Consider the following 25,463-nt stretch of genomic DNA (forward strand, 5'->3'; position numbering starts at 1 on the left):
ATGACCAGTATTCTACTTCAGCAGCAATAAGAATAAAAGTTGCCTTCAGTTCTAATCAAATCATATTGGCCATTTATGTTTTTAATTGCTGTATACACCAGTTTTTACACAGGTTGTCACACTGTCATAATTTTATACTGGTCCATGCCCAATACTGTACCCTTACAGAGGGAAAAGCATTACTGTGGGATTTGGCAACTCCAAAAAGTCAGCAAACATTGTGAACATCCCCAGAGAGAAATACTCATGAATATGTAGTGAAGAGGCAAATATTGAAGGTTAGGAAGGCTTGATAAGACAGGAGAAAGGCTTTGCCTCCCCAAGCCCTTGTTAAACTTTTACTGTTATTGTTGATTAGATGCTGCTTTAGTTTAATATGCACTAATTAAATTTGAATTATTAATTATATATGACCTTCCTTTTAACTAACTAAATGTGTTCACCTTTAGTTCAAATGGGATTTCTGTGTTTCCGCTATATTACATGAAACTAATATGACTGGGCTGATTGGAGTCATGATAAACACATCGGATGTTTAATATCCAGCCTTTAATTGGACTCAACAAAACTCGGATGTCACCGAAAGCACTCGCTCTTCTGACTGTAAAAGCAGCCAATGCTGCTTTCACAGCACAGAGACTGACTGAGGAGCACAGACTGAAATTAGCGTTTTATTTTAATGTTTTACTACACAAAGCTGGCCACAGAAATAACATTGTTGGGAAAATAAAATAAAAAAATAAAAAATCAAGACATCAGTTCCCCACGGACACCAAAATTGATTGAGAGCATGCACTGGCTGTTACTCATTATGACTGGCTGGCAGGTGTAATTGAATTTGCCTGGAAAACATTCACTTTATTTTCTGACAAACCTTTTTGGGGTTTTGAAAAAAGAGCAACAAGACAGTCTGATTTCAGTTGGTTGTGTTGTGTTTTTCACTATCTTGAATACTAAATGAAATATTTAAACACTGTGGCTGAAAGGAAACTGTGTCTTCTGATGCCTTGTTGTATAATTTGTCCAAACCTTCTGTACATTATGTTCTGTATGTTATTTTTCCTGACCTATTTTAGCTTGTGAAGCTGTTAGTTTAATCATCCAATATTTTTCAAAGCCTAGGATGCAGTCCAAATGTTCGTGGAACACAAGTGCCCATATTTCAGCATAAACTTTCTGAGGTGCTTCCAAATATCCAGCATGGAACATATTCTCCATAATAGATATTATGGTACTGGGTTGCCTGCCTCTAAATGCTGCAGCTTCGCCTCCGTTAGTCTTCTGGAAACTATCAAGTTTGATTTTGAGCTTTAGGATTTGTGTAAAGGCTGGCAAGATTTCTGAAACAATGGTGGGTGCAATAACAAATTAAGTCAGGGGAAAATATTGTTTTCTTTTTCCTTTTCCTTTTTTTTTTTTTTTTTTTCATTTGCCGCCTGTAGTTGAGATTCTTGTTAAATTGTTCCAAGACAGGGTGGCTGACAGGCAGCAGTGTATTTTATTGTGATATTCTTGAACTGCATGCACTGTTTATCCTAATCAATCTAATGGAAATCTCATGAAGCATTCTTCAATCCATCATCTGACAATATAAAGAATGTGGCACAACTACACACCTTCCCAGAAATTACTCTCTACCTAAGCTGAGATACTAGTCAAAATAGAGCAATAATAACAGAACCAACCAGGAGGCCCAGGTAACTTTGGTGGAGTTACGGATGCCTAAATTGAAGAATGGCAAAAAACCAAAAAAAGGTCACTAGTCCATCAGATGGCAACACAGAGACAAACAGGAGAAGAAACAATGCACACACACTTTTAGAGAGAGCAGCTGATCTAGCAGTCATGTTTTCGAACTGTGAGAGAAGCACAGGGAGGACATGCTAACTCCATGCAGAACGACCAAAGGCCGAGTTTTGAACCCAGGATATCTTTGGTGCAAGGCAACAGCAGCCATTACATGTTAAGCCATACTTCCCAAAAGAGTTTTTCACTTAAAAGCTTAAGTAAGTGTCAGCAAAAAACAAAGTTGTAATTTGTATGAATACTGGAAACCATTGTCAGTGCTTCACACAGCAGCTCGGGAACCAGTGAGAACGGAGAGAGGAAGATTGACTGAAATGATTAAATATTCATGAAATTTAAACAAACAATGTTGTTTGAAGACGTGAAAATTTTCCACACATTTAATGGACAAATCACACGTTGAGAACACATTAAAATCACATGAAAAGTCACTTGTTTTTGACACCTCTGGCTCTCCAAAAACCCAGAGGCCAGAGGTTATTTACTGGGAGCAAACGGAAGAGAGACTCATGTTCTAAAATACAACTTAACAATCCCACAATATTTAAACAACATCATGAGACAGAAAAATTTAAATGGAGTGCAACATTTTAACTACAGCGTCAGGATGCTTCATGGCTAAATTCTGTTGCAAAGAATATAAATATGATATTTGCTCCTGCTGATAATTTACCAACACTATGTTGTGGAAAAAATCAATTGTTCGGTGAAAATCACTGTCAGGTTTGTCTTTATACCATGTGCATGATATGAAATCATGATCAAAAACTTCTAAACAGAACAAATTAAAGCTCCAACTGAAGCTCTGTGTGGATTCCGTCAACAGCCAGACAACAGTTTTATATGGAGGACAAAAATCCTAAACACTGGAGACAGTCCGGCCTCTGCGCAGTTGCAGAAAAGAATATCTAACCTGGAGTGTGAAGCCCAGAGAGGTTCATTTGGTGAGAGTTCATAAGTACTTGGAATAAAAACATAACATAGCGTGACCATCAGATTATTGAAATCATAATGACATAAACTTATAATAAAGTCTTCCACTGAAATTCCAAAATATTGTGAGAAGAAAATAACAATTTTTGGACAAACAATTGTCCAAAAACACAAATAAATTACCAGATTAAAAATGGCAACCTTTCTCCAGGTATTAAACATAGTCTTCTTTAAACTGACATTTAAATGTTTTTTTTTTTTTTTTTTTTTTATTGAACTGATAAAGAATTGTAATCTTAAATCTCATGTTTTCATTAGCTTTAAATGTTATAGTTGTTAAAATTTAATTATGTCAACAAATGAATGCATTTCAAAATTTAAATAAAATGATTACATAATTTTGAGGAAGATTTTAAGCAATTATATATTTTCTGGTAAAACTCATCTTTAAGTCAATCAGTCTTTGAAAATAACTGATGTCTAAATATTTTTTAATTATAGATAGCATATTATGTCATTTCTGTAGTTGGATTTTTATGGGGGGGGGGTTAAGAAGAAAATAAACAAAACCATGACTCCTAATCCTGGAGCAAACCAGATTGTGGATTTTATGAAACGTTCCACCACAAGTTTACTTATGAGTCTTTGTGCATAAATTTGAATAGATTGCTTTCCTTTCAAAGAATGATAAAATGGCTTTGCAAAAACCTTTAGGGTTTTCTTCAGTCTTTGAAGAAACTAGTCACAGATGCATAAGCTTGAAGTGGTTAATCCAGTAATCACTTTACTTCTTAAAGACTGCAGCTGACAAAATACCAGGTGGGTTTCATTGGAATAGAAGAAATGCATTCTGATTAAACTTGATTTAGATTCTAAAACAACTACACAATCTGCATCATCTTTGAAAGGTGTATCAATAAAATAAATAGCTAAAAAAGTGCAGTTTGCTGTGAAAGACACTAAAATACAAGAAATGTTAAACATCAGAAGGAGGTGAAATAAGCAAGGGTCTGCTACCTTCTTACAGATTTAATGGGTTTTAAATTGCACTCTTCCTCTGCAGTGCTTTCAAGCAGCCAACTGAAGAATTACAACCACCATCTGTTCGTGTTGATGTACATTAATTCACATTTTCTCTTTCACATTTTTGGTAATTTGCATTAAAACTCACTCTGTGTTTCTAAATGTGGCTAATTTACCTTTGGGTCTGCTTCAGTTTATGTAGTGTCATGTTATTGCTGGATAAAATCTGAACTTGTGTATTCGCAGATGGAAATGATCACTTTAGAGGGCTTTTCTCAATGCAGACAAGTGTTGGTGTTATGTAGCTGACCATACAAGGTATTTTTGATTTTTAGAATGCTTTAATGCAATAGCACTGTTTTTTAAATTAAATATTGTTGAACTAAGTGTCAAAATGACTAAAATGAGCGAATTGTACTTATTTGATATTCTGTTGACATTAAATATTTCATGAATTATTCATATTAAGAAGTCATTGTCTCTCCACAAGCAGTTTTTGAGGCAAGAATAAAGGAGCCAGCTGACCGCCATGCTGATACACGAGATAATGTCCCCATTGATATTTTGCATGTCTCAGTACACAGCTAGTCCCTAATTATGGAAGCATAATAGCGTTTGCTCTGCTGTTTTTCTTGTGTAATTAATCTTTTGACTGAGCGCTGATGGAGCCTTGTTCATTTTGCTTTTATCTAATGTGTTGTTCACAGTATGAAAACAGCATAGCATAAATGTTTGAATGAGGAAGATATTAATGTTCAAAGAAACATATTTGAAGTAAAATTAGAAATGGCTCAATGTAGATTTTATTATTAGATCATTACAAGAGGCAAGACTGCTGACTTAATGCATTGGAGTAAGCTTCCTTGTCAGGTACTTTAATTCACTCATACAGATGTTTATGTTGGAATGTAGTAGGTGTAATATGACAAGCTAGTTTTGCACAGCTGATTTGACATTTTGCTACTATTTGCACCATTTTACCTGAAGATGAGAACCTTTTCTTTTATTAAAACAGCCTAATAGTTCGTCCTCAAGTTTCTCACAGTAGTTTGCTGGATGCTTGACCCATTTCTCCAGACAGAACTGGCAAATAATTGGATGGTAGAGTTATTGTTTATCTGGAAGGCCCACTGTGTCCAACCTTTACCATCTTTAGTAAAGTTTTGAGGTTTTGCTTCAATATTTTCACATAATGTTTTTGTTAACATTACCATCAATATTATAAAGTGAACCAGTTCTTCCTGCAGCAAACTCCACAGGACATTCTGCTGCCACCCTTTAGTTCACAGTTAAACAATTAAGATGTTGTTCTCAGAGTTAGAATCTTTATCCTTTGTTCTCCAAATGTCAAGGCGGCCATTATGGCAACCATTTAAAATTTTGTTTCATCAAATAAATGTCATTCTTCTTTTACTCAATGCATTTGTAGAATAATAATTTTACAATTTTTCATCACAAGCAATATAATTTTTATATTGCTTGTGATGAAATTCCTTCTTCTTTTCTGAGTGGTCTTTCAGCCCATGTCAGTACAGGGCTTGCTTCACTGAATATAAATGCACTCTCTTGCCAGTACAAGTCTACATCTCACAAGGCCATTTTTGTTCTGGGTTTGCTTCACACATTTTAAACCAAAACACATTCATCTCTTGGACACTGTCTATTCCCTGACGGGGCCGATAGTTCCACATTTCCATCATGTTTACGTGCGTAATTATTTGACCAGATGAAAGCGGCACCAGCTGATAATTGTACCTAAGGATGAATCAGACTTGGGGAGCTGCACAATTCCCTTCCTGCCATTTTGGTGGATTTCTTTTGATTTTTGCAAGATATAATTTATTTATTAATCTAATTTTACAGTATGTTTTTTTTGTTTGTTTTTGTTGTTTCATGGCACAGTGTTGTCCATTAAGGTTTTTAAGACCCAAACCAGTTTTAATCACAACTTTTTGGGTGCATTGAGGGCTATAATATGAAAAAGAATCAGAGGTGTATGGGATCTCTACTAGATCCCATACACCTAAGCTCCCATACACCTCTGGTCAGTAAGCTGCCTCTGAGTGACCAGAGGCAGCTTATCTTTGCTCGTTTGTGCCAGGAATGCTTTGTGAAAGCCACACTTTTTCCTTCCACCAAACTTTATCAATTTGCTTAGATACAAGACTGTAACCAGCCATCTTCTTTAGCAATGAGCTAACAGTGACTGTCTGTTGAACAACTGCCAAGTCAGCACTCTTCCCCATAAGATTGAAATGTGTGATAAATCTGATTTTCACTTTTCAATTTGGTTTACAATCACATTTAAATGATAAACTACTTATTTGTCATAAACATTACCAAGGACTTGACATCTTTTAGAGGGTCTTTTAATGCCTTTTCAAATAAAACTTTGTCTTTTGTTATTTTTGCTTACACAATTCAGCGTGTAGAACATTGTTCAGAATTGAGAAGAAAGGGGTTTTACCACAATCTGCATGTTCAGCATTTTACACTGAAACGGTGATTTCTATGCTTCTCCTCCTCCAACTGGCAAACTATTGAATGACACCTTTTACAGAAGAGCTGCCAGAAGTTTTGGACACATAACTGACAGTTATTTGTCTCATTTTCTACAAACACCGCTTGATAAAAAAAATCTTATTTGTCCGAAAAGCATATCGAGGCTGCGGTAAATGAATTGGATTTGCCTGGGGAGAACTGGGGAAGCTTGGAAGCAGCATTATTCCTTTGCTCTTCACTAACGCTTGAACGCACCTCGTTATCGCAAGGTGCAAAAGATTAGGAGCAAAGCGTTTTTCAGCAGCAGGAACAACGGAACAGTGTCGCCTGCTCGCTGTTCGCGCGCACCAAGCGAACTGTTCGGCTACATCCGGCGAACCGGGCACGTCTAGAGGGCGGGCTTCGCCTGCCGTAGTCAAAAAGGGTCCCGCTTCGACTGGCTGCTCTCATTGCAGTCCAGTCTGCCGAGCGGAGCACAGCGGAGCGGACTGACAGAAAAACCAGCCCCGGCTCCATTCAAGGATTTTTTAAAATTTTTTTTTTTAACCTCCTACAGTTAGTCCTACAACACAGGACCGATAAGGACTCGCACCTCGCCTTCCGTGGAAAATGTTCCTCTTGCAGTACACGGGTACATTATTTTCCAAGTTTCATCCTACTCTCGCTGGCTGTTTTCCTTCTGTGTCCTCTTCCCGTGTTGTGTTGATAACGGGGGTGTTATTGTCACACTGCTGCAGGCTACTGCGTGTCTCTGCACGCCTCTTACCGCAGCGTTTCGGGACATTTATGTGCGCATCTTTGTTATTTTGGTGTAAGTTACAACTGCGAGCCCGAGGATTCACTTGCCCGAAGTGGTCGGGCGTTTTCCAGCTGTTGAGACCGCAATGCAAGAGAGCAGGGCAGCCTCTCGGTCTCAGTGTGGCTGCGCTGTTGTTTCTCTTCTCCTCGGGGCTTTCTGATGTGGAATGATCTGATTTATGATGGTAGATGATCATGAAAATATCCCCACTCGCATTATCTCACCCGTCTCCAGATGCTGGTTTTGTATGGAAGTTTTAGGAAATGACGCCTGATCTCTGCTGTAAGATGTTGCATATTTCTCAACTCCCGTGGGAATCCTGTTTCTGAGAGGCTGCATTAGTACATCATGATCGACCTGGTTAGATACATTAAAGTAGACAGGCCCATCTTGCAGGGTATTCTTTACAAGGACTTTGGTTGGTTTTGTTGTGGGATTTCCATGTCATTTATTCCTGAATCACCACAGCTCCAAAAGTAGTGCCCTTTAAAAAATAAAAAGGGTCATTTTCTCTGGACTCCCAGGATCTAATTAAGCTAGGATGTTGTTTTTGAACTCTGGCATTAACCTGCTTACTCCGCTTGATGTTGGCACTCTGTTCTCCAGCTTACTCTGTTTATGGTCATGGTAAATTTAACTTAGATGTCCCACTGCTTTACTTTTACAATGTTGTTTATTTATTTGGCTGTTGTTTTGTGTGCTCATAGTTTAATTACTGCCTTCCTTAAGCTCATAAAAGCAAAGCCTTTTCAAAGAAAAGTCTCAAGGCTATAATTTCCCACTTCTTTTAATGCATCACTAATTAGCCCTTATACATTCTCATCTTTTTGAGCATTTAGGAATTTACTTCTCAATTCTCTGCCAAGAGCAACGATCAACTCAAACCACCTGTAGTAAAAATATAAATGAAACACTCGTCTGTTTGCATTAAGTCCTTTCAATCATATCTGCACTTGAGGTATTTTATGCTGAATGTTGAGGTATTTTTGCAGCTCAAATAACTTGATTAATTGGAGAGTTTTGGATCGAACTTGGATGTTGATCGTAAGGTCTTGAGACTTGTGGTGTAGCACTACCAAGGTTAAACTAGGAAATCCTTTTAATAACATGCAGGAAAAAGTGCTGGGCAGTTGCTCTGCTATTTCCTTTGGCTGAAAGAAATCTGTATGTTCTTATGAAAAAGTTGAATTTAGATCTTTAAAAATATTTTCTTAGTCATGACGTGGAAACAAAAGAAGTGCCACTTATCACTCTTATCAAGGCAGGCAACAAGAAGGTCTGTTAAAGAGAAGATTGAAAACTGGCAACATGAGCAGATAGCCTGACTACTCACTTCTACAAATGTCAAAAATATAAAAAGGCATAATATTCTGTGAGTTCTTCAAAGACGCTTTTGTATTAAAATCAAAGCAATAAAGGATTAAGTATAATATCCTTATAAATGTATCAAATATTATGGTATATTATATCTGCAACAGTGTAGATAATTGTTGCTCTTTTGTTTTAAGTGAAAGCAGAGCACATCTGCCTGCTATGCTGTTTTTTTTTTTTTTTTTTTTTTTTTTAGGTTAACCCAGTGAAAATGTGGTATTTTAACTTAACGTTATCATAGTGTGAAAATCTAATATTGTTTCATGCCTGCTTGTGAGTGTTCTTGTTCTCTGTTTGGATGGTTTTCATTTTTCCCCTCATACGTGTTGCTAATCGTGCACAGACTGAGCTTGGTTTCCTCCCATCCAGAGGCGCAAACACGCTTCGAATCAAATTGAGTGAACGGAGGTCGAGTGCCTCCCTGTGACCACTGGGAGGGAAAAGGTCCATCAGGCCTGGTGACAGCAATTTACCTCCGCACGGCTGCAGTTCCCTCTGATCAACTGGCGCAGCATCTTCAGATTGCCTTTAATGCGGTGAGGGGAAGGAAGCTCTATGCTTAGATCTGAGATGAGATTTTAAGGTTTTACATGCAGCGCTTGAGTAGAAGCTTAAATTTTTCAGCTCTGCTTTGGCATAGGAAGGAGGTGCAGCAGAACAAATTTAGATTTTATGCAGAGCAATACTTTATAATACACAGAGAGATGTGGAAACTTTTAGGAAAGTTTTAATTGGCCGTTGCTTGACTGTTTGAGGTTATCGAGTGGGATTCTAACTGCAGAAATGGTTTAAGGGAAGACAAAAGAGAAGTTGACAACTTAACAGAAATAAGACTCACCAGCTGCTCTCTAATTTCTGTTTCCTTCAATCAAGCTATGTCAGTGGCAGCTTTAAGTCCATGGTAATGCATGTGATTGACCACTGCTCTGCCTTTTTGGGATTGTTGAATGGATTTTGAAAGCCTAAACAGCAGCAGCTCTAATGTCATCCTGGATAAACAAGCTATAATCTTAGTGTTTTTATGAATGTGGTCAAAGCTAAAAGAGATGCACTCTGGCCTGTCAGAAGCATTTTTTTTCTGATTTGTTTAGTTTTTCTGGTTCTTGCAAAAAGCAAATGTGGCAGCAGAATGCAGACCAGCATGATTTATTCATCTGTGTGTCACAAATAGAAGCTATTTACCGACTGCCTGCCCATCGCTATTCTGCTCGGCTGTTGTCACCTGACAGCTCAAAACCAAGTTGACAGATAGGTAGGAGACACTTTAGATTTCTTATGAGCCACTTTCTGCACTCAAACGAATGCCATCTACTTTGAAAGCTTTGGCAGAGTTGTTTGTAGTTAGTTATATCAAACTAGTCAGGGTGAACCATTTCATACTGGCAAGAAAGATTTGTTTTTGTAGGGTATGTGGATTTTTATTTATTTTTTTGGCATACAACTTGTTGACAAATTTTTTCAACAGCTTGAGGTTTTTTTAAATAAATGGATCTTAGTCAGTCTCTCGTAGTGCACAGGCTGTCTCTCTGGATTCAGAATGGCTTTCATGAAGTATTTCTTTCAGCAGATAGTAAAACAATTTAATGACAATTGCAATAAAAACATAATTAAACTACAAATTTGGAGGGATTTTTGCTTTGCTTCTGAAAACATTTCCATAGGATGTCTTTTTGTTGAGTAGATAGCAAAGATATATGGAGTAGATTTAACAGGTTTTTTGTCCATCTGAAACTAAATTCATTTGGATTTGGTTATATTACCATTTCAAGTCAAACTTCAAACCTCTCCTGGACCAAACATACTAAGGGATTTTTGGCCCAGAAATCTTTATCCAATTTAAATGATGCCACTAAAGTTTAGAAATGCCACAGAATTTAACCCAATCCTGTATTTTTGGATTCATGTTGTTGTAGATTGTGCAGATACTTTAAAAAAAAAAGCACAACTCTACTACTATTTGACAAAAGTTAGTCGATCTTTAGGAGGTTGAACTCAACTTTAATTCTTCACAGAAGTAAGCTGAAGCTCTGAACAACAACCAGATGCTTGTCATTCTGTCCATCTCTTCACTATTTCTGCACAGTGTTGGTTGATGGCAGCATCCCTGAGTAATACTATGTGAGATTATTCCACAATGCTGGACTGTGTTTAGTGGCAAAAGTTTTCTCCCAAATCTATGTGTGTTATTGATTACTGTGACGTTAATTTCTCGTGGTGGGTGGCCTAATAGCTCAGGGTTCACACACATCCAACTCTAACTTTTTACAAATGTTAATGTTTCAATGTGTTCACATGCTAAAACGCCTCACTTTAGGGAGAACTTTTTTTGATTACAAGGTTATTTCTGAGCTGATAGTTATCACAAAGACAGTGTTAGTTTGTTTTGGAGTTTTCTTGCCCCTTGTGGATATCTTCACTCATCTTTAAATAATCTGTCGATGCTTGTAGTGCGTCTTCCAACTTTTATAGTTGACGAGTTCTAGGACTGAAGTGCTCATGGCAGCAGGTGGGAGTAGCTCTGTTAAATTTGTTCTTTTTGTAGATTTTTCTTTATAGTTACTTTGGTCAGAGGCATTGCTCCTTTGGACAATTATTCCCTCCAGTTTTGATGCTGTGCAGCTAAGCGATGTTTGCTCTTACTGTTTTTTACTCTGACAGTGCTTATGATGCATAACCGTGGCAACACGATGTTTGTCGTGGGGGTTTTTCAAGCCGGAGCAGCTGATTAGCATCTCAAAAGCTCAAATAGTACCGGAACTACAAACCTAAATCCCAGAAGAGTTGAAAAGGAGGCTTCATGGATGCAGAACAGGACCAGAGAGCAGAGAGAAAGAAAGCCAAGACCATCTCTTCTGTTAATCATTATAGGCAAGACAGGAGAGGGATGTTAAAGAGAAGCTTGTAATCTCCGCCGTCTCTCTGCCCAGCTTTCTAACCATATGAACCATATAAGCTTTTAAGAGGAGCAGCAAAGGCAACTGAGGTGGATTAGCAGTGATTGCTAACAACTAATATTGTCAATCAGATCATGTTACTCACAATATTGTCTCTGCCACCTGGAAATTGAGCTGTTAGCATGCTATGACAGTCATGAGACAGTCATACAGCAACAGTTTTCAGTCAGAGGCTTTTATTGATATGTTGATGGACTGACTGCTACTGGAGATAGCATCACCATCCACAATGAAAGGAGTTATGACAATACTTACTATTGAATAGTACCTTTTTCAATACACACATCATCTTAAAAAATGCATTTGACATTTTAACTGATATTATATTAGTGATTGAATTATTGATTGAGAGCCACCAAATGCTAAATGTGCACTCAAAATTATAAAAGGGAAATTTTACTGTTTCCTTGGTGATGGTACTCAATTGAAGAGTATTTTTTGCAGGTTTTGTTTATGTGCCAGCAAATTTAGAAAAGATAAAGAATTTAACATCAAAAACTGTGCTTTAGAGAACTTGTGCTTAGTCCTGTTTTGTCAATTTAAGCACTATATATTCTGAGAAAGCGCTACTCTGGTTTATATATGCGAGAAAGCTGTGAAGTAGCTCTAAATGGGAAGCCAACTTGAACTTTTTATCGTTGCTTGTAAATTTGCAACTGTTTTAGTACTGTCAAAGTAAATGGTTTCTACTCGGATCTCCATAAATTTGGAAAGATTTCAAGACAAATCTAAAAGGGCAAAGTGTGTAAGAACCCTGGAGGTAAGGTGATTTAGTTTTTTTTCTTCTTCTTTATTCCTGATTGTTTGTATCCTAAATCTCAGAAACTCTTTCGCTATACTTTGAGGCTTACGGTACTATTTTGTCCTACTTGAAGAGATCTATATTTCTCAATTGAAAACTTTCTTTTATCAGAAACAAAATGTTGCTGTGAGTACTGTTGTGCTGTCAAGCAGAAAAAAATCCATATTTGGACTCTTTATATCAAGAAACATTTAAATTCCTTCCTTAGAGACGGTGTGTAAGTTTCTAAACCAGAAATAAAATGTTTCTGTCATCTTTCCCAAGATAATTGGCAACTTTTTTTTGTAAAGAAAGAAAACTCATCCCATATGCTGTGTTTCTGATGAATTTGACTGGCTTCTTGTTGGTTCTAGATTTGTGTAGAAAATTGTCAGGGTTTTAACTGTTAGTTCCTGTGTAACGTTCACCTGCAGTAATCTGCAAAAGTATTCACAATCCACACCTTTTTATCTTTGGTTTATATGCTTTGCAATTTAGTCTGTTATGTGTTAGACATTTTTATTGAGGCCCCTTGAAATTACAGCAATAACCCTCTTGTCTGTAACAATTTGATACATGTCTTTCCACAGATTCTTGATGGGTTTTAGGTCTTGCTACCTATAACGCATCATCTTGGGGATGATGTGTTCAGAGTTAGGTTTCTGTATATTGCGCTTTGCATGTCGGTCAACATGTTCAGTATTGGTCTCAATTTTTCTCCTCCTGAGCTTCTTTAGTCAGATGTCCAAATCTTGGGATACTGTTTTGTTTTATTTAGGTGTGTCAGAGTAAATAGGGACTGATGTACAGAAATCCCACTATATGACTTTCCCTCCTCTTCATTCAGTAGGTTCAGTAGGTATGAATGTCTCCTTAAGTACCTTCTGGCTTGGTTAAAATTGTCCATTCTTAAACAGCATTAGTATTCTTAAAGGGAATCTAAAACATTCCCAGGTTAAAGAAATCTATGGTAGCTGGTGAAGAAGATCCCTGGGAGCAGCAATAATGCTTGCAGCAGCAGCACTTGAACCTGCCATCTGGTATTGAGTCTAAGAGCAGGATAGCTCAGCAGCCTAGAGGCAACCGATTCTTGAGCTCCAACCGTATCAGCGGGGAGAGCTCTTCATTTCTAATCACTTTCATGATAAGCCACCACGCAGAGAACCTTGAAATTGGAGGCAAGGAATTTGAAGAGCAAGTTTTTAGCCACATGAAAGATGAAGTGAGCCGTTAGTCTTATTCTGCATTTGCTTTATTTGAGCACGTGTGCGAGGATGATTTCGACTGCAGTGCAGCTGTGTTTAAACCCAGCTAATGGTCCATTTAAGTGGTGGAGAAAGGAGACACAGTTTGAGGAAGCTGGATCATGCTGATCAAAAGAAGTTGCTGTACAAGTGTCTGTTTTCATAATTTATCTCAAAAGTACATAATTACTGTTTTTCTTTGATCAACAACAATGATATTGGCTTCAATTCTGAGGGTGTTGAGTATCAAAATCTGACGGAACTATTTGAGAGATTATATTTTTAGAAATTAAGTGGTACTTTGTAACACATTTGTTTCTCATTTTCATTGCTTATTAGCATTAGCAATGATCACAAATTCCAGTGTTGCCTTAATTAGTTAAGGCTTCTTTTGTGATGATTGACCTGTTAATACCATTTTCTGGTAGATTTACACATTTTCTTTTGGGACAAGTTTAAGAATAGCACTCAAAATATAATTTTTTAAAAGTAAGAAGTCATTGCTTATTTATATGAGGATAAGAGGGAATATCCCAGCAAGAGCATTAATGTAAGAGGATTTTGCTGTTAAAACAAAATGACTACAAAGTTGGCATTTTAAACTGCTTTCAAGTCATCGTGATCACAGCGGTGCCTGCGTGTGTTTCTTCAATAATATAGATCCTTACTTTGACTTTAAGATTTCCAAAACGCTGGCAGAACCCGGTTTGGCCAATGACCAGTCTCCTTGTTATCTGCTGAAAGTCTTGCTCTCTTTCTCAACCTGAATGAAACACAGATTTGTGTCAGCTTGTCATAGAAAATACAATTTACTTACAAATGGCTTCTTTCACCTGTGCTTCTTGCAGTTTCTTTGTTATTTTTGGTTTTTTTCCCCCACCAGGGGGTCCTTTTTGTGGGCTCTAGTGTCCCTTATACAACAGTAGGCTGACAGGAAGGGGGTAAGAAGAGGGGGGAAGACATGCGGCAAATGTTGTCTGGTCTGGGAATCAAACCCGCGACGGCCGCGTCAAGGACTGAAGGCCTCCAAACGTGGGGCATGCTACCCTCTACGCCACCGGAGCACGCCCCTGCAGTTTCTTTTTTAACAAAGTTGAGTTTAACATTTAGGATGGCAAAATATACTGAAATGTAATAATCATTGTGGATGTTCATGAAGTGTGCCTGATTATGTAGAGGCCTTAATACTATGTCTAACTGACTAAATATTACAATTACACTTAAATGCAAGTTCACAGCACTTCACATAAACAAGCCAATAATTATTCCACTTCAGTTTTTTGCAATATATTGTGCAGCCTTATCCATTGTTCAACCTGTTTGAGTCGTCTTCTCTCAGCAAAGAGTGTTACTAAAGAGTGTTAGGACAAGGCAGGGCAAGTAGAAAATCAGCCAAATTGAATCCTTAGCCAAAGACCTTGTGCACTTCTATATTATGAGGAAAAAAATGTCTGTTCTTATTTTTCGTTACAGTTTCCATGGTTTAAAGTAGAAGAAGAATAAAATTTTACTTGCCAAAGTATTTATTTGGTCATTTTCTTTGTCAGCAGCTAAAAGACTGAACTTTAATTCAGATACTGTTTAAAACCTAATAGAAAACCTTTCAACTTTAACGTAGACCTTGGATGATCTTTTTTTTTTCTTTGTTTTTTTTCTATTTATTTTTTAAAGCAGATGTTTTTCTGTCAAATCGTGTGTGAGCAGAAACCCTGTTTGGCTGTCAAGCTCTTGGAACTCAAATATTTGGTGATAGCATTCCAGTCAGTCTTCAAAAATTGTGCTTAGGCATGTGTTTTTTCTAGTGAGACAATCCAGAGTGCAGGTACAGCTGTCACTGCACTGTTCTGGTCACATGTTAGTGCGTCCCCTGGGATGTCCCACTTCAGTGCGTTTCTAGATAGGAGAGGGTAACTGTGGTTGAAACAAGACAAAAATGTTGTACTTGTCTGGTAAGAAGGCAGTCTTAAAGACAGAAACATGCCTCTTTTCTTATTTTCTTGCTTTTTTTTGTCCTTATTCAGCAGTTTCAAGTGAGATGTGTTACTCTAGAAAATATGTCAGATGATGGATCACCAGATACATGGAGGACTGTGCTAAATACTTTTTTGGAGTTGCTTCTTTCCAGTGTTGCTTAGGAGACAGCATGTTATTGTTTTCTTGTCTTTGTGTCTTGTATTTTGTAAGGATTATCTCCCTTACATTTACAGTTTAGGGATACTTTTGATATACTGTGGGTTCAATTGAGAGAGACCAGAATGTATTACAAAGAAATCTCTTGACATTTATTACCCCTTTGCTCCTAAGTTATGAATATGAGTTGCTTCAGAGTTGACCCTCTTAGCCAAAGTTGTTTCATGCGCTGATGTTGAACATTCCTCCCTCATACCTGAGAGCTTGGTTCAGTGGCTCGGATCAGAGAAAGAGGGGTGTCCAGAGATTGCCTGTCTGGAAAGCAGCCATCACTCCACTGTAATAGAGACTGAGAGGCCAGATTTATGTGGCTGTTACTTTAGGAAGAACGAATGGCTTAAGGGGCAAAGGAGCAAAATGGTACCAAAATGGATGGATAGACTGTAACCAAGAATGCATTATTAAAAGGGCACCAGAGGTTCTTTATATTCTCTCTGTCTTGTGGAGACATTTTGCTGTTCAGTGGAAGTTTAAATGAGAACAGGGGTTGCTTTCATGGGATGGCAAGTTGAGTTGGTCTGCCGGGCTATTAACTTCATATTCTGTTTCCTGTTTACATGATAGATCAGCTCTCTGAGGGAATGAGGTTGCAACATTATGGCTAACCCAGGAATGTTCCATTTGCTGAACATTTTTTGTGGTGACTTTGATTTCTTCCTTCTTTTTAATTTGCATCAAGAAACTTAAAGTTTCTCTCTGTGCAGCTCTTTTTCACGAAATGTCGCCAGAGCAGCTCTGAAAGGTTTGGTGTTTTGAGCTCAAAGGAAGCTCTGTACTTGCGTGTGTACGGCAGTGAGCCTGGCTGGAGTCAGATCCCTGCTGTTGGATAAATGCAGGCTTTTTTCTGCTCTCAGCATATCTTACTGCCCAGTCGCAGGTCGGTCTGTAGCCTTATTTTCAGCCTCTTTCTGAGGAATGAGAGGTCAGCATTTAGAGGAGGATGATACAACACTGCTGTAACATTTTTACCAGGGAATGGGGTGTAGCTTTCTAGATGGGCTCTTCAAATTATAGCCTTGTCTATTTTTGAAACATTGGAATGCATCTTGAGGTCAGATTTTGCATGAAATGAACATGATGAGAAGAGCAGATTTGAAAATTCTGTCAGGATTTCACTGTCAGAGAATAAATGCCCAACAGTCCCTGTGTAAGGGACTATAGTTTACGTCCCAAACTATTATTATTCCTGAAACCAAAACCCCCATCTGTCAGATTTACTGAATGTAATATTTCAGTTCACAGTTGGTCTTGTTTACCTTAAAGACTGGGGAACAGTCATATTCATTCACGCCTGTTTAGAAAAGTAGTCCCAGCTAAAGCTCAAATTACGCTCAGGAGAGTGTCAGCAGAATCTCTGAACATAATTTCAGACAGGACGATGCAGGAGGGAGGAGCACCTGTCCTCCTGCTTGTCTGGTATATGAGCCTAAAGTTATAATTCAGAAGAAAATATGTGACACAGAGAATGGCATTATTTAATATTTAATAGTATTTTTCTGCTCATTTAGTCTGTACAGTTGTCTTATTGTCCCTGAGCTCGTTGGCATTTTGTCACACCTTATAGGATGAATGTATTTCAGAGGGACAAACCAACAGAAAGTAGCACATAATTAGGAAGTATCAGGAAATAGATAAGAGTTTGTTTCTTTTTATAAACTGTTACTTGCAACACAATCTCCAAAGAGAAGCATGCAAATACATTTTTATTTCCATGATGTCGTTTTATCTCTGATGTTCTCTAACAGGTCTTCACAGAACAGCCAGATTTATATTGAGGTCAGAAATGCACACAGGTGGGCTTTAATTGGGTAATTAAATTTTTTGGTGGGTTTAGCAGAAGTGAAAGAAGCTGAACATAAATTCATGCTAGAATTTTCAGATGATAGCTTGAAATTGCATGTACCATTGATCACTTTTATTCCACTTCACAATTGTGTTCTTCTTTCTTTCAAGTAATACTTCTGCGTTCTCGGAGTCAAAACCTGCAAGAGAAAACCAACATACTCTTTTCTCCTGTATAATATCCTGCACTGCAACACACCAGGTTAGTTGTTTCATAGATTCATAGATCAGTGATGGCGAGTATCTTTCAGATTGGATGCTGGGACCTTAAGGACATACGCTGACAATAGCTGACTGAACATTATGGAAGTGAACATAGCCATTACAGACGGGGACATAATTGGATTCACAAATCAGCCATGGCTCCAGGTTTACGGTGGTGCTGGCCTTTATGGGCCATATTTCAGAAGCTGCTAGGCAGTTCATTATAGGAGACTTGGTGCAAACAAGAAATGCTGAATAAGACTGTGAGAGGAGCATCTAAACTTGCTCTTTGTTGTTAAAGATATATCAGATGTTGGTAATTGTCATGTTGTTTTACTCCCGTGATACTTCCTATATAGTTTACAGGTCCATTTTGTGCATATTGTAAAACCTGCTGCTTTAAACCAGCCCTTCTGTACTTATCTGTTATTTATCGTTCAGTTGTTGTCTCTGTTGACAAATAAAATGCTGTGTAACAAGGAGGTTGATGATATATGTATATGATGCATAAGTATTTGTGGGCTTGTGTAACTGTGTGGGAGGAATAGCTAAAGCAAGTGTTTTCGCCGCCTCTCGTTCGGTGAGCTGGAACACACTGCAGGTTCTCCGTCATGCTCCCCATACTTGTCCCAACAGAAGTCAGAGTGGTGGATCGATATGAAGATTAATTATTGTGTCCACGTTGAGGGCTGCACCCAGAAAGTGCATTTTTCAGGCCTCTGGTGAGAGGCCAAATGCTCGCCCTGACGAGTGTGGAGCTGTAGCTTGTTAGTGTGGTCTGTGGACCGGAGCTGCCCTGAGAGTAAATTGGACTAAGCTCCAGGGGTAACGCAGTGAGGCTGAAGCTCAGCTTAGCAGCACCGACCAGCCTACCAGAGGTCCCACGGCATTTTTCTCAGCCTAATATAACCACCTGGATATTAAGTATTAGGTTAACGCTTCTCGGAGGAATTGAGGGCTGAAGGATATCCAGTCAACTCTGCTGGAATGAAAAGTTTCTCCTGAGCTGCCAGTCTTGAAATGAAACATTTCTTTATTTTAACTGCATAACTTGTAAATCTCATTTTACAGGCATCCTACCCAGATTGCATGGAGATATGGAGTTTTACTTGAGTTTTGTCCACGTTTGGATAATTCTGACAAAAATGGCTTGTGATAATATCTACATTTTGAGATGTAGTTCACTGTAAGAATAGTATTTTTCCTTCCATCCTTCCTCTCTTGTGACCTTTCTTTGTCATACCCCTTTCATTTCTCTCTTTCCTCACTTGCTTTATAGCGTATCCTCTTTTATTTCCTTCCTTGCAACTTTCCTTTCTCTGTCTTTCCTTAGGATCTGCCTTCTTTTCTTGTGTCTGATCTTACTGCATGGTGTCCTTTTTGTATCCCCATCTTTCAGTCTATTTCTTTCCTTGTGACCTCCTTCTTTTCATACTTTTATTCCCTGGTTTGTCCAGGTTACATATTTAAAGCTTGCCTATTGCAGACATATCAACTCTAAAGTCATGGTGAGCTGGAGTGTTTTTAAATGAACACAAAGGACTGAGAGCTCTGGAAAAATCTTACATTTTTGAATAAAATATGTGTCAAAGCCTGGAGTTTTAGAAAAAAAGCTTGTTGTTATGGACGCATAAATGGACAAGAACTCTTGCTACAGTATATATGTTTAACCAGCCTGTCCCGCGTTGAGATTATTTAGTGTTTGCACAGTTTATCAATGTGTCTCTGTTGAAGCATATTGATATATTGTATCTTAAAATGTCCAGCGTGTCACGTCGATAAATCAGCAGCATGTGTTTGGGTGCAGGCCTGAGCTGCAGAGGCAGGGAAAAAATGGCCAACAGCAAAATGATAAATTTCCCTCCTGAAGGCCACTGGAGGATTTTAGTTTGTTGAAGACTTGTCGAAATCATGAACAGAACTTGAATCCCTCACTATTGCTGGCAGATGCTTGGGTGACTACAATAGTCTAAGTCCTTGATTTGATCAAAGATTGTCAAAGCAGCATGCATTTCTCCTCTCGGCCCCTCTTAACAGACGTCTCTGAACAAATTGAAATTGGTCCAAAGGATTTGTTCATTTTAGGGACTGAATTTGACTTAGTAATTGCCATTTCACCATTTCTACTTTTGCAATTTGTTAATTTCATGCCAGCATTTTCAAGTTACAAAAGGAAGATATCTTGACAGATGAAAATGTTATGATTATAAAATTAACTTGGACTGCATTCAGGCTGCACAATGTCAGGAAAACATGTAACTGCAATGCTTGTGCTGAATATTGCAATTTAACATCTATTACATATAACGTTTTCAAGTCATTTTCTTTCATTACAATATCCCCACCTTTTTTCTGAGCTTTAATATCTCAGCCACTAAAAATACATAAACATCAAGGACAGTGAAAGCTCATCCAACAGGCCAGACATACCATTGGCACTTGAAGTGTAATGTCATACCAAATATTTAAGGATGCACTGAAATGAAAGTTTGGGCCAATATCAACATACAATAGCAACACTGCTATTATATTTCCCAATATTATATATAGTTACCTACCCGTACAACTCTGGAAAAAAGTTCACACCGCTGATATTGCTCCTCTTCTTCACTTACATCCCCCTTAATCCTGCTGTTCATCACAATCACTGTTACATGCCCAAACAAATATTGCATGGCCAAACTCCTCTTAAAATGCAAACACGCAAATCACAAGGTCAAAATAAAATTTGCCTTAGACTGATATTAATGTCAATATGTTGCGCTTCATCCCTACAAATACTGCACTGTTGGCTTTCTTTTGCTATTGCAACGTGACAAAAATTGGTATTTCTAGATTACAATTACATATATTGGGCAACTCTGGAATCAAACTTAATTAGAAAATCTGTGTAATTAGATTAGCAGTTTTGATGTTTTCTACTACCTGTGCTGCTCCAGAAGGAGGCAATAATGGTGGTATTAGCTGCATCAAATTCTAAAGAGGAAAAACGTAAGATGAACAAAGACGTGCTAAGCTAAAGATTGTATTGAAACAATTGTAACTTATGTTTCTTTTTTTCCCCTGTACTAATTAAGGGTTTCTTCCAGACATTAAATTTATTAGCTTTTATTTGAGTTTTAATGGAATCCAAGTCAGGACAAGGCAAGACAGATATGGGAAGAAAACTTAAAAAGTGGGTTCACTGTTAGTTTTTCGTGTTTTTCGCCTGCAGGAATCCAGAGAGGGCATGACCAAAAATAGGCCTTTTGTCAAAGCTTTTAGAAATATCTCCTTTAGAAACAATAACAAGAAATTCAGCCTAAGAAACCCAACTCAAAATAACATCAAATGGTTTTTTTTTTTGGTAAATGATTTTGTCTATATTTCTATAATCATTAAACGCATATCGAGAGCAATCTATGATTTAATGGCATGGGGGCGGGGGGGAAATAGAATAAAGTGACATTTTTTAAAAATAATTCACCAAACCTTGTTTTCATGCTGAGGCATAATTCCAAAATATTAAATTACTTGGAGTTCTTCTTGTTCTTCCTCATACTGTTGATTTAATTATGCTCTCATATGACTCATTTACAATGAAAAATTGAAAAATATGCCAAGCAGCTATGGCCTTTGGTATATTAAGTGTAAATATCACTGCACAAATGCAAATCATGCAGTACAGATTCATAATAATCAATCTTTGCCATCTTGTGCTTGCCACAGCGTTTGTTGTTTTGTTTCCATTCTCATCACCTTGTACGTTGATTAGAGAGCCAGTACAGTTCCCAGTTTGTCTGGTCTGACGTGTGATTGATGCATAGCTGTAACTAGGATAGATGGAAGAGAACATGAATTCTGTCCTCTAATCTAAGACCACATAATTAATGGCGGAACGACAAGAGAGCCCCCAGCCCTTCTGTTAATTGAAGGGATTCATCTTGTTTACTCAACTTACTCCATGTTTCTTTATTTTGGGCTTGGCCCGGGTGTCATCTCCATGATTGTCAAAGTTGTGGAGATTTGGCATCGGTCCGGATGTGTTGGGACAGATGATGTCGTGACAAGTTCTGGCTCCATTGGGAATATTGGAATCTAAAATTTAGCTCAGTTTTTCTGACTTGATAGTCATTGTTTCAGACACACTCAGATGAAATTATTTGTTTGGTCCCACATAGTCTAGTCAACTCACACTTAATCACAACCTGTGAGACGGTGGCATGTTTATGTGCAGGATGTCACTGAAGACGGGTCCATGGAGATGGAAAGGGGCTTTTAAACATTAACAACACAAGCAAGATAAGATCTTTTCATGAGAAGGAAAAACCCTAGAAGGTGCCATTTGAAGCAGTTAAACCCATTTTATTGTACTACAGACTGCCCTCTTTTTGATTTAACTTTCCTGTGCTCCTTTTGACTGTAGATATTAAAGCATTTTATCTGTTTTCTCTCCCGGCTATTGACAAGTGTCGGCCTGAATGGGGTCTGTCGTGAGCACTCTGTAGACATGCAGCCTGCAGGTAAACAACTCTGGGGAAATGAGACCTTTGCTCATTGTAGAAGTGTTCCTGTGGCAAAGAGCTGCTCAAGCAATATTTTGACAAAGACTTGTCAGCATCTGCCTCCTGCCCAGACCTTCAGAGGCCCACACCGGCAGCAGGTGATACAGCTTCACTCAAGTGAACATATCATTTTTAACTGAAATACTTGATTTCATGCAGAGATGTGGGTAAAAGACGCTACAATACTTCAAGTATAGTTCTGAAAATGTAGAATGATGATACATGCAAAGATTTACATTGATGGTCCAAAGGAGAAACAATCCCTGAAAGCTGCATTCACACCTGCCCTGCTTAGTCCACTTTTAATTGATCTCTAGTTTCTTTGCCTAGAAGGTTTGGTACGTTTGAGTGTGAATGCGCAATATAACTCTGACCCGCCTAAAATCCTAGATCTTGCTTCATTTGAAGTGAACTCTGGCATGGTCTGAATTTATTTGTGAATGCAATCGGACCACAGACACTCCCAAAGCAGGAAACATACTGTAATGCAGAGAGTTCTGCATAAATACAATAAAGAAAAACATGCGAATCTATTGCTAGCTGAAGAAATAAAATCTGATGCCAGACCTTTTATTTTACATTTCCTTAAGAAGAAAATTGGATCCATGTCTTATTCAGAGGGTTTTGTGTTGTTTCCTTTCATGGTTGCGCCTCCAGAAGTGAGGAGGTAAGCAGGTTTTTTAAAGGTTTTGGTTCGTTTCATACTGTGCAGTGTGAAAGAGAACTGCATCAGCTGAAAATGCAACAAATGTTTTTGGGGGTTTTTTGTTTTGTTTTGTCCACTATCGAGTTTACCAGACTATCACATGAAAACACCACAAATATGAAAATCTGGAAACAATTTAAGACTTGTCTCTGTTTTGGTGTGTGTGGTTTTTATTTCAAGCACAATAAGAAAAGCATATTAATTTGTTTTTAGCTCCACTGACTTAATATTTTGGAAGTACAACACAGTGTATGACTATGTATGAGAAATATTATTCCTCAGTATTTTTTGTACAATGGCTCAAGCTCAGTCTACTTGAATGGTTACTAAGTGAACATAAAAGTTTATGTCTTGGACCATTTTAACCGGAGAATATACTTTGGTCTATACTCTAATTGTAGCCAACAATTAACTTCTAGTATGACAACAATTAGTACTGAAAGGCGACTTTCTACCTGTGTCTAAGCCTCTAAGAAGTTTTCCTCCAGGATTGCCCTAAATTTAGCTACATCCATCTTCCACTCAACCCTGACCAGCTGTTTTTTTTTTGGTGCTGATGGAAGAACCTCCCCACAGCATGGGGCTTCACCCCGGGCACCGGTCCCGACCCTCCTGCCCCACTTAACCGCCTGCATAATCCAAAGCATTCAACACACTCTGTGGTAAATTTGAGATTTCAGGAACGTCTTGCATCATATAAAGAGGTAGTGAACTGGTGTGTGGGTGAGGGCAGCATATATCAAGTGAACATCCACAACAACAGGCTTTGTTTAGGACCACACGTTGGTCTCCTGCTCCCTACAAGGTGCATGTTTTTTTTGTTGTTTTTTTTTCCCCACCAGGGGGTCTTTTTGTGGGCTCTAGTGTCCCTTATTCAACAGTAGGCTGACAGGAAAGGGGGAAGGAGAGGGGGGGAAGACATGCGGCAAATGTCGTCGGGTCCGGGAATTGAACCCGCAACGGCCGCGTCGAGGACTGAAGGCCTCCGAATGTGGGGCGCGCTATCCCCTACGCCACCGGAGCACGGCCCAAGGTGCATGTTTTTATATCTGCCAAGCATACAACAAATAGATGGATGGCTCTACTTTTTTAAAATGAAATATTTCTGGCATTTTGATACCAGTGACACTCATGCGTGGTGACCCTTGACCTTTGAGATGATGCTTGGGTGGATGCCGTATTAGTTTTCCACTACATGTAGCATTTTGAATGGCATGTGGCAAACAGCCTACTTGATTTTGTATCTCTACTTCGGGCCTGCTTCTCTGTTTAATGTTCTCTCTGCTGTATCTGTCAGTTCAGTTCGATGGCTATATTTTTGTAGGTAACAGATCTGACATACTCTTCACTGTTGGATGATGGATTGAAGAGTACTGTGTGAACGTTGGAGTATTGGTTTTAAGTACGGTAACCTTATTTTAAATGTCTGCTGTGTATCTGGGTTTTCACAAAGCCTTTCATTCATTAATAATCTCTTCACAGTGCAGCTGTACATATTCTGGGATTAAATTGCACACAGTTACTTTTGAGACTACTGAATTTTACTACAGGGTATCAGAGTAAAGGAGATCGTACAGAAATGCTTGCCTCAGAGATTTTTATTTGAGTGATGACATAACATTAAAACCATTTTTTTTTCTTGACAGTTGAGCTCCACTTGTCTTGGTGTACTCCATGAAATCCTGATAAAACGCCTGAATGCTGAAATATTCTGGGGTTGGGAATACGTTTTGGTTTGACATGCTCAAATCTTTCATTGTCCCCTTGACCCTTGAGAGTCTCTTGCAAGATATTAAAATCTAATGTTCGTTACATTTACCGGAAAACACAGATAAATACTTAACACAATGCACATCTACCAACACACACAATCCAAATATAAGGTACCATCTTAGTTATTGTCACCATTTATTTAAAAAGCCAAATGTAGCCTTTCAGAAGAGTCTGGTCTTGTGGGGCTGGGTTGCATCAACCTAAAATGTTGCACATAAGGATGAACTGGTACCTTTGCAGTGGACAGCTGTTGGTGGGCTTTAGGTTATTTTGAGTTCTCTCTGTGGTGGAAAAGAAAAGTCAGCTGTAATCTGTGTTTAATTTTTCCACAGATCACCAGTGTATTAAATAGATTATTGTTTCGATCCTTCCCTTAAAATCTACTGAAAGAATTCAGTTTTGACATCTAGATACGGCATTTCAATAGCCTCAGACAGCTGCACCTGTTCAGTTGGTTGCCAGCAAATTAAGCTGAATATTTAAAACAACTAATATTAATACAATAAATATTATCTCCTCTTGTTTTAAAAGCTTAGAAACCTGGTTGGATCGTAGAAATGCTGTTCCTCAAGTGACCACAAAACTCCTGTCGACGACTGAAAAACTTACAAAAACATTGATAGTATGATGTACTGCTTTTTTGATGTTATGTGATGTCATGCGGTTTACCGTATATTTCGGACTATAACCTGCTACTTTTTTCCCACGTTTTGAACCATGCGGCTTTTCTGTGGATTTTTCTTCAACCGCCAGGGGGCTCTTTAGCAGGAAATGAATCATTGGAAGTCAAA

The 25,463-nt window shown here is 38.2% G+C and overlaps 1 protein-coding gene across 4 annotated transcripts in view; it reads left to right on the plus strand.

Moving 5' to 3' along the window:
- The window catches only part of enox2 (ecto-NOX disulfide-thiol exchanger 2), a 196,260-nt gene that overhangs the window by 46,411 nt on the left and 124,386 nt on the right, over window positions 1-25,463 (plus strand). Inside the window, exon 1 of one of the 4 annotated variants that reach the window (XM_044127160.1) lies at window positions 6,536-6,895. The exons of the other annotated variants lie outside the window; for them this stretch is intronic. Within the exon in view, the coding sequence (XP_043983095.1) occupies window positions 6,874-6,895 (22 nt within the window). The 5' untranslated portion in view covers window positions 6,536-6,873. Of the gene's footprint in view, window positions 1-6,535; window positions 6,896-25,463 lie in introns of those variants that run through there. 4 annotated transcript variants of the gene reach the window in all.

Source organism: Gambusia affinis, linkage group LG09 (genome assembly GCF_019740435.1).
Source record: "Gambusia affinis linkage group LG09, SWU_Gaff_1.0, whole genome shotgun sequence".
NCBI classification, from domain to species: Eukaryota; Metazoa; Chordata; class Actinopteri; order Cyprinodontiformes; family Poeciliidae; genus Gambusia; species Gambusia affinis.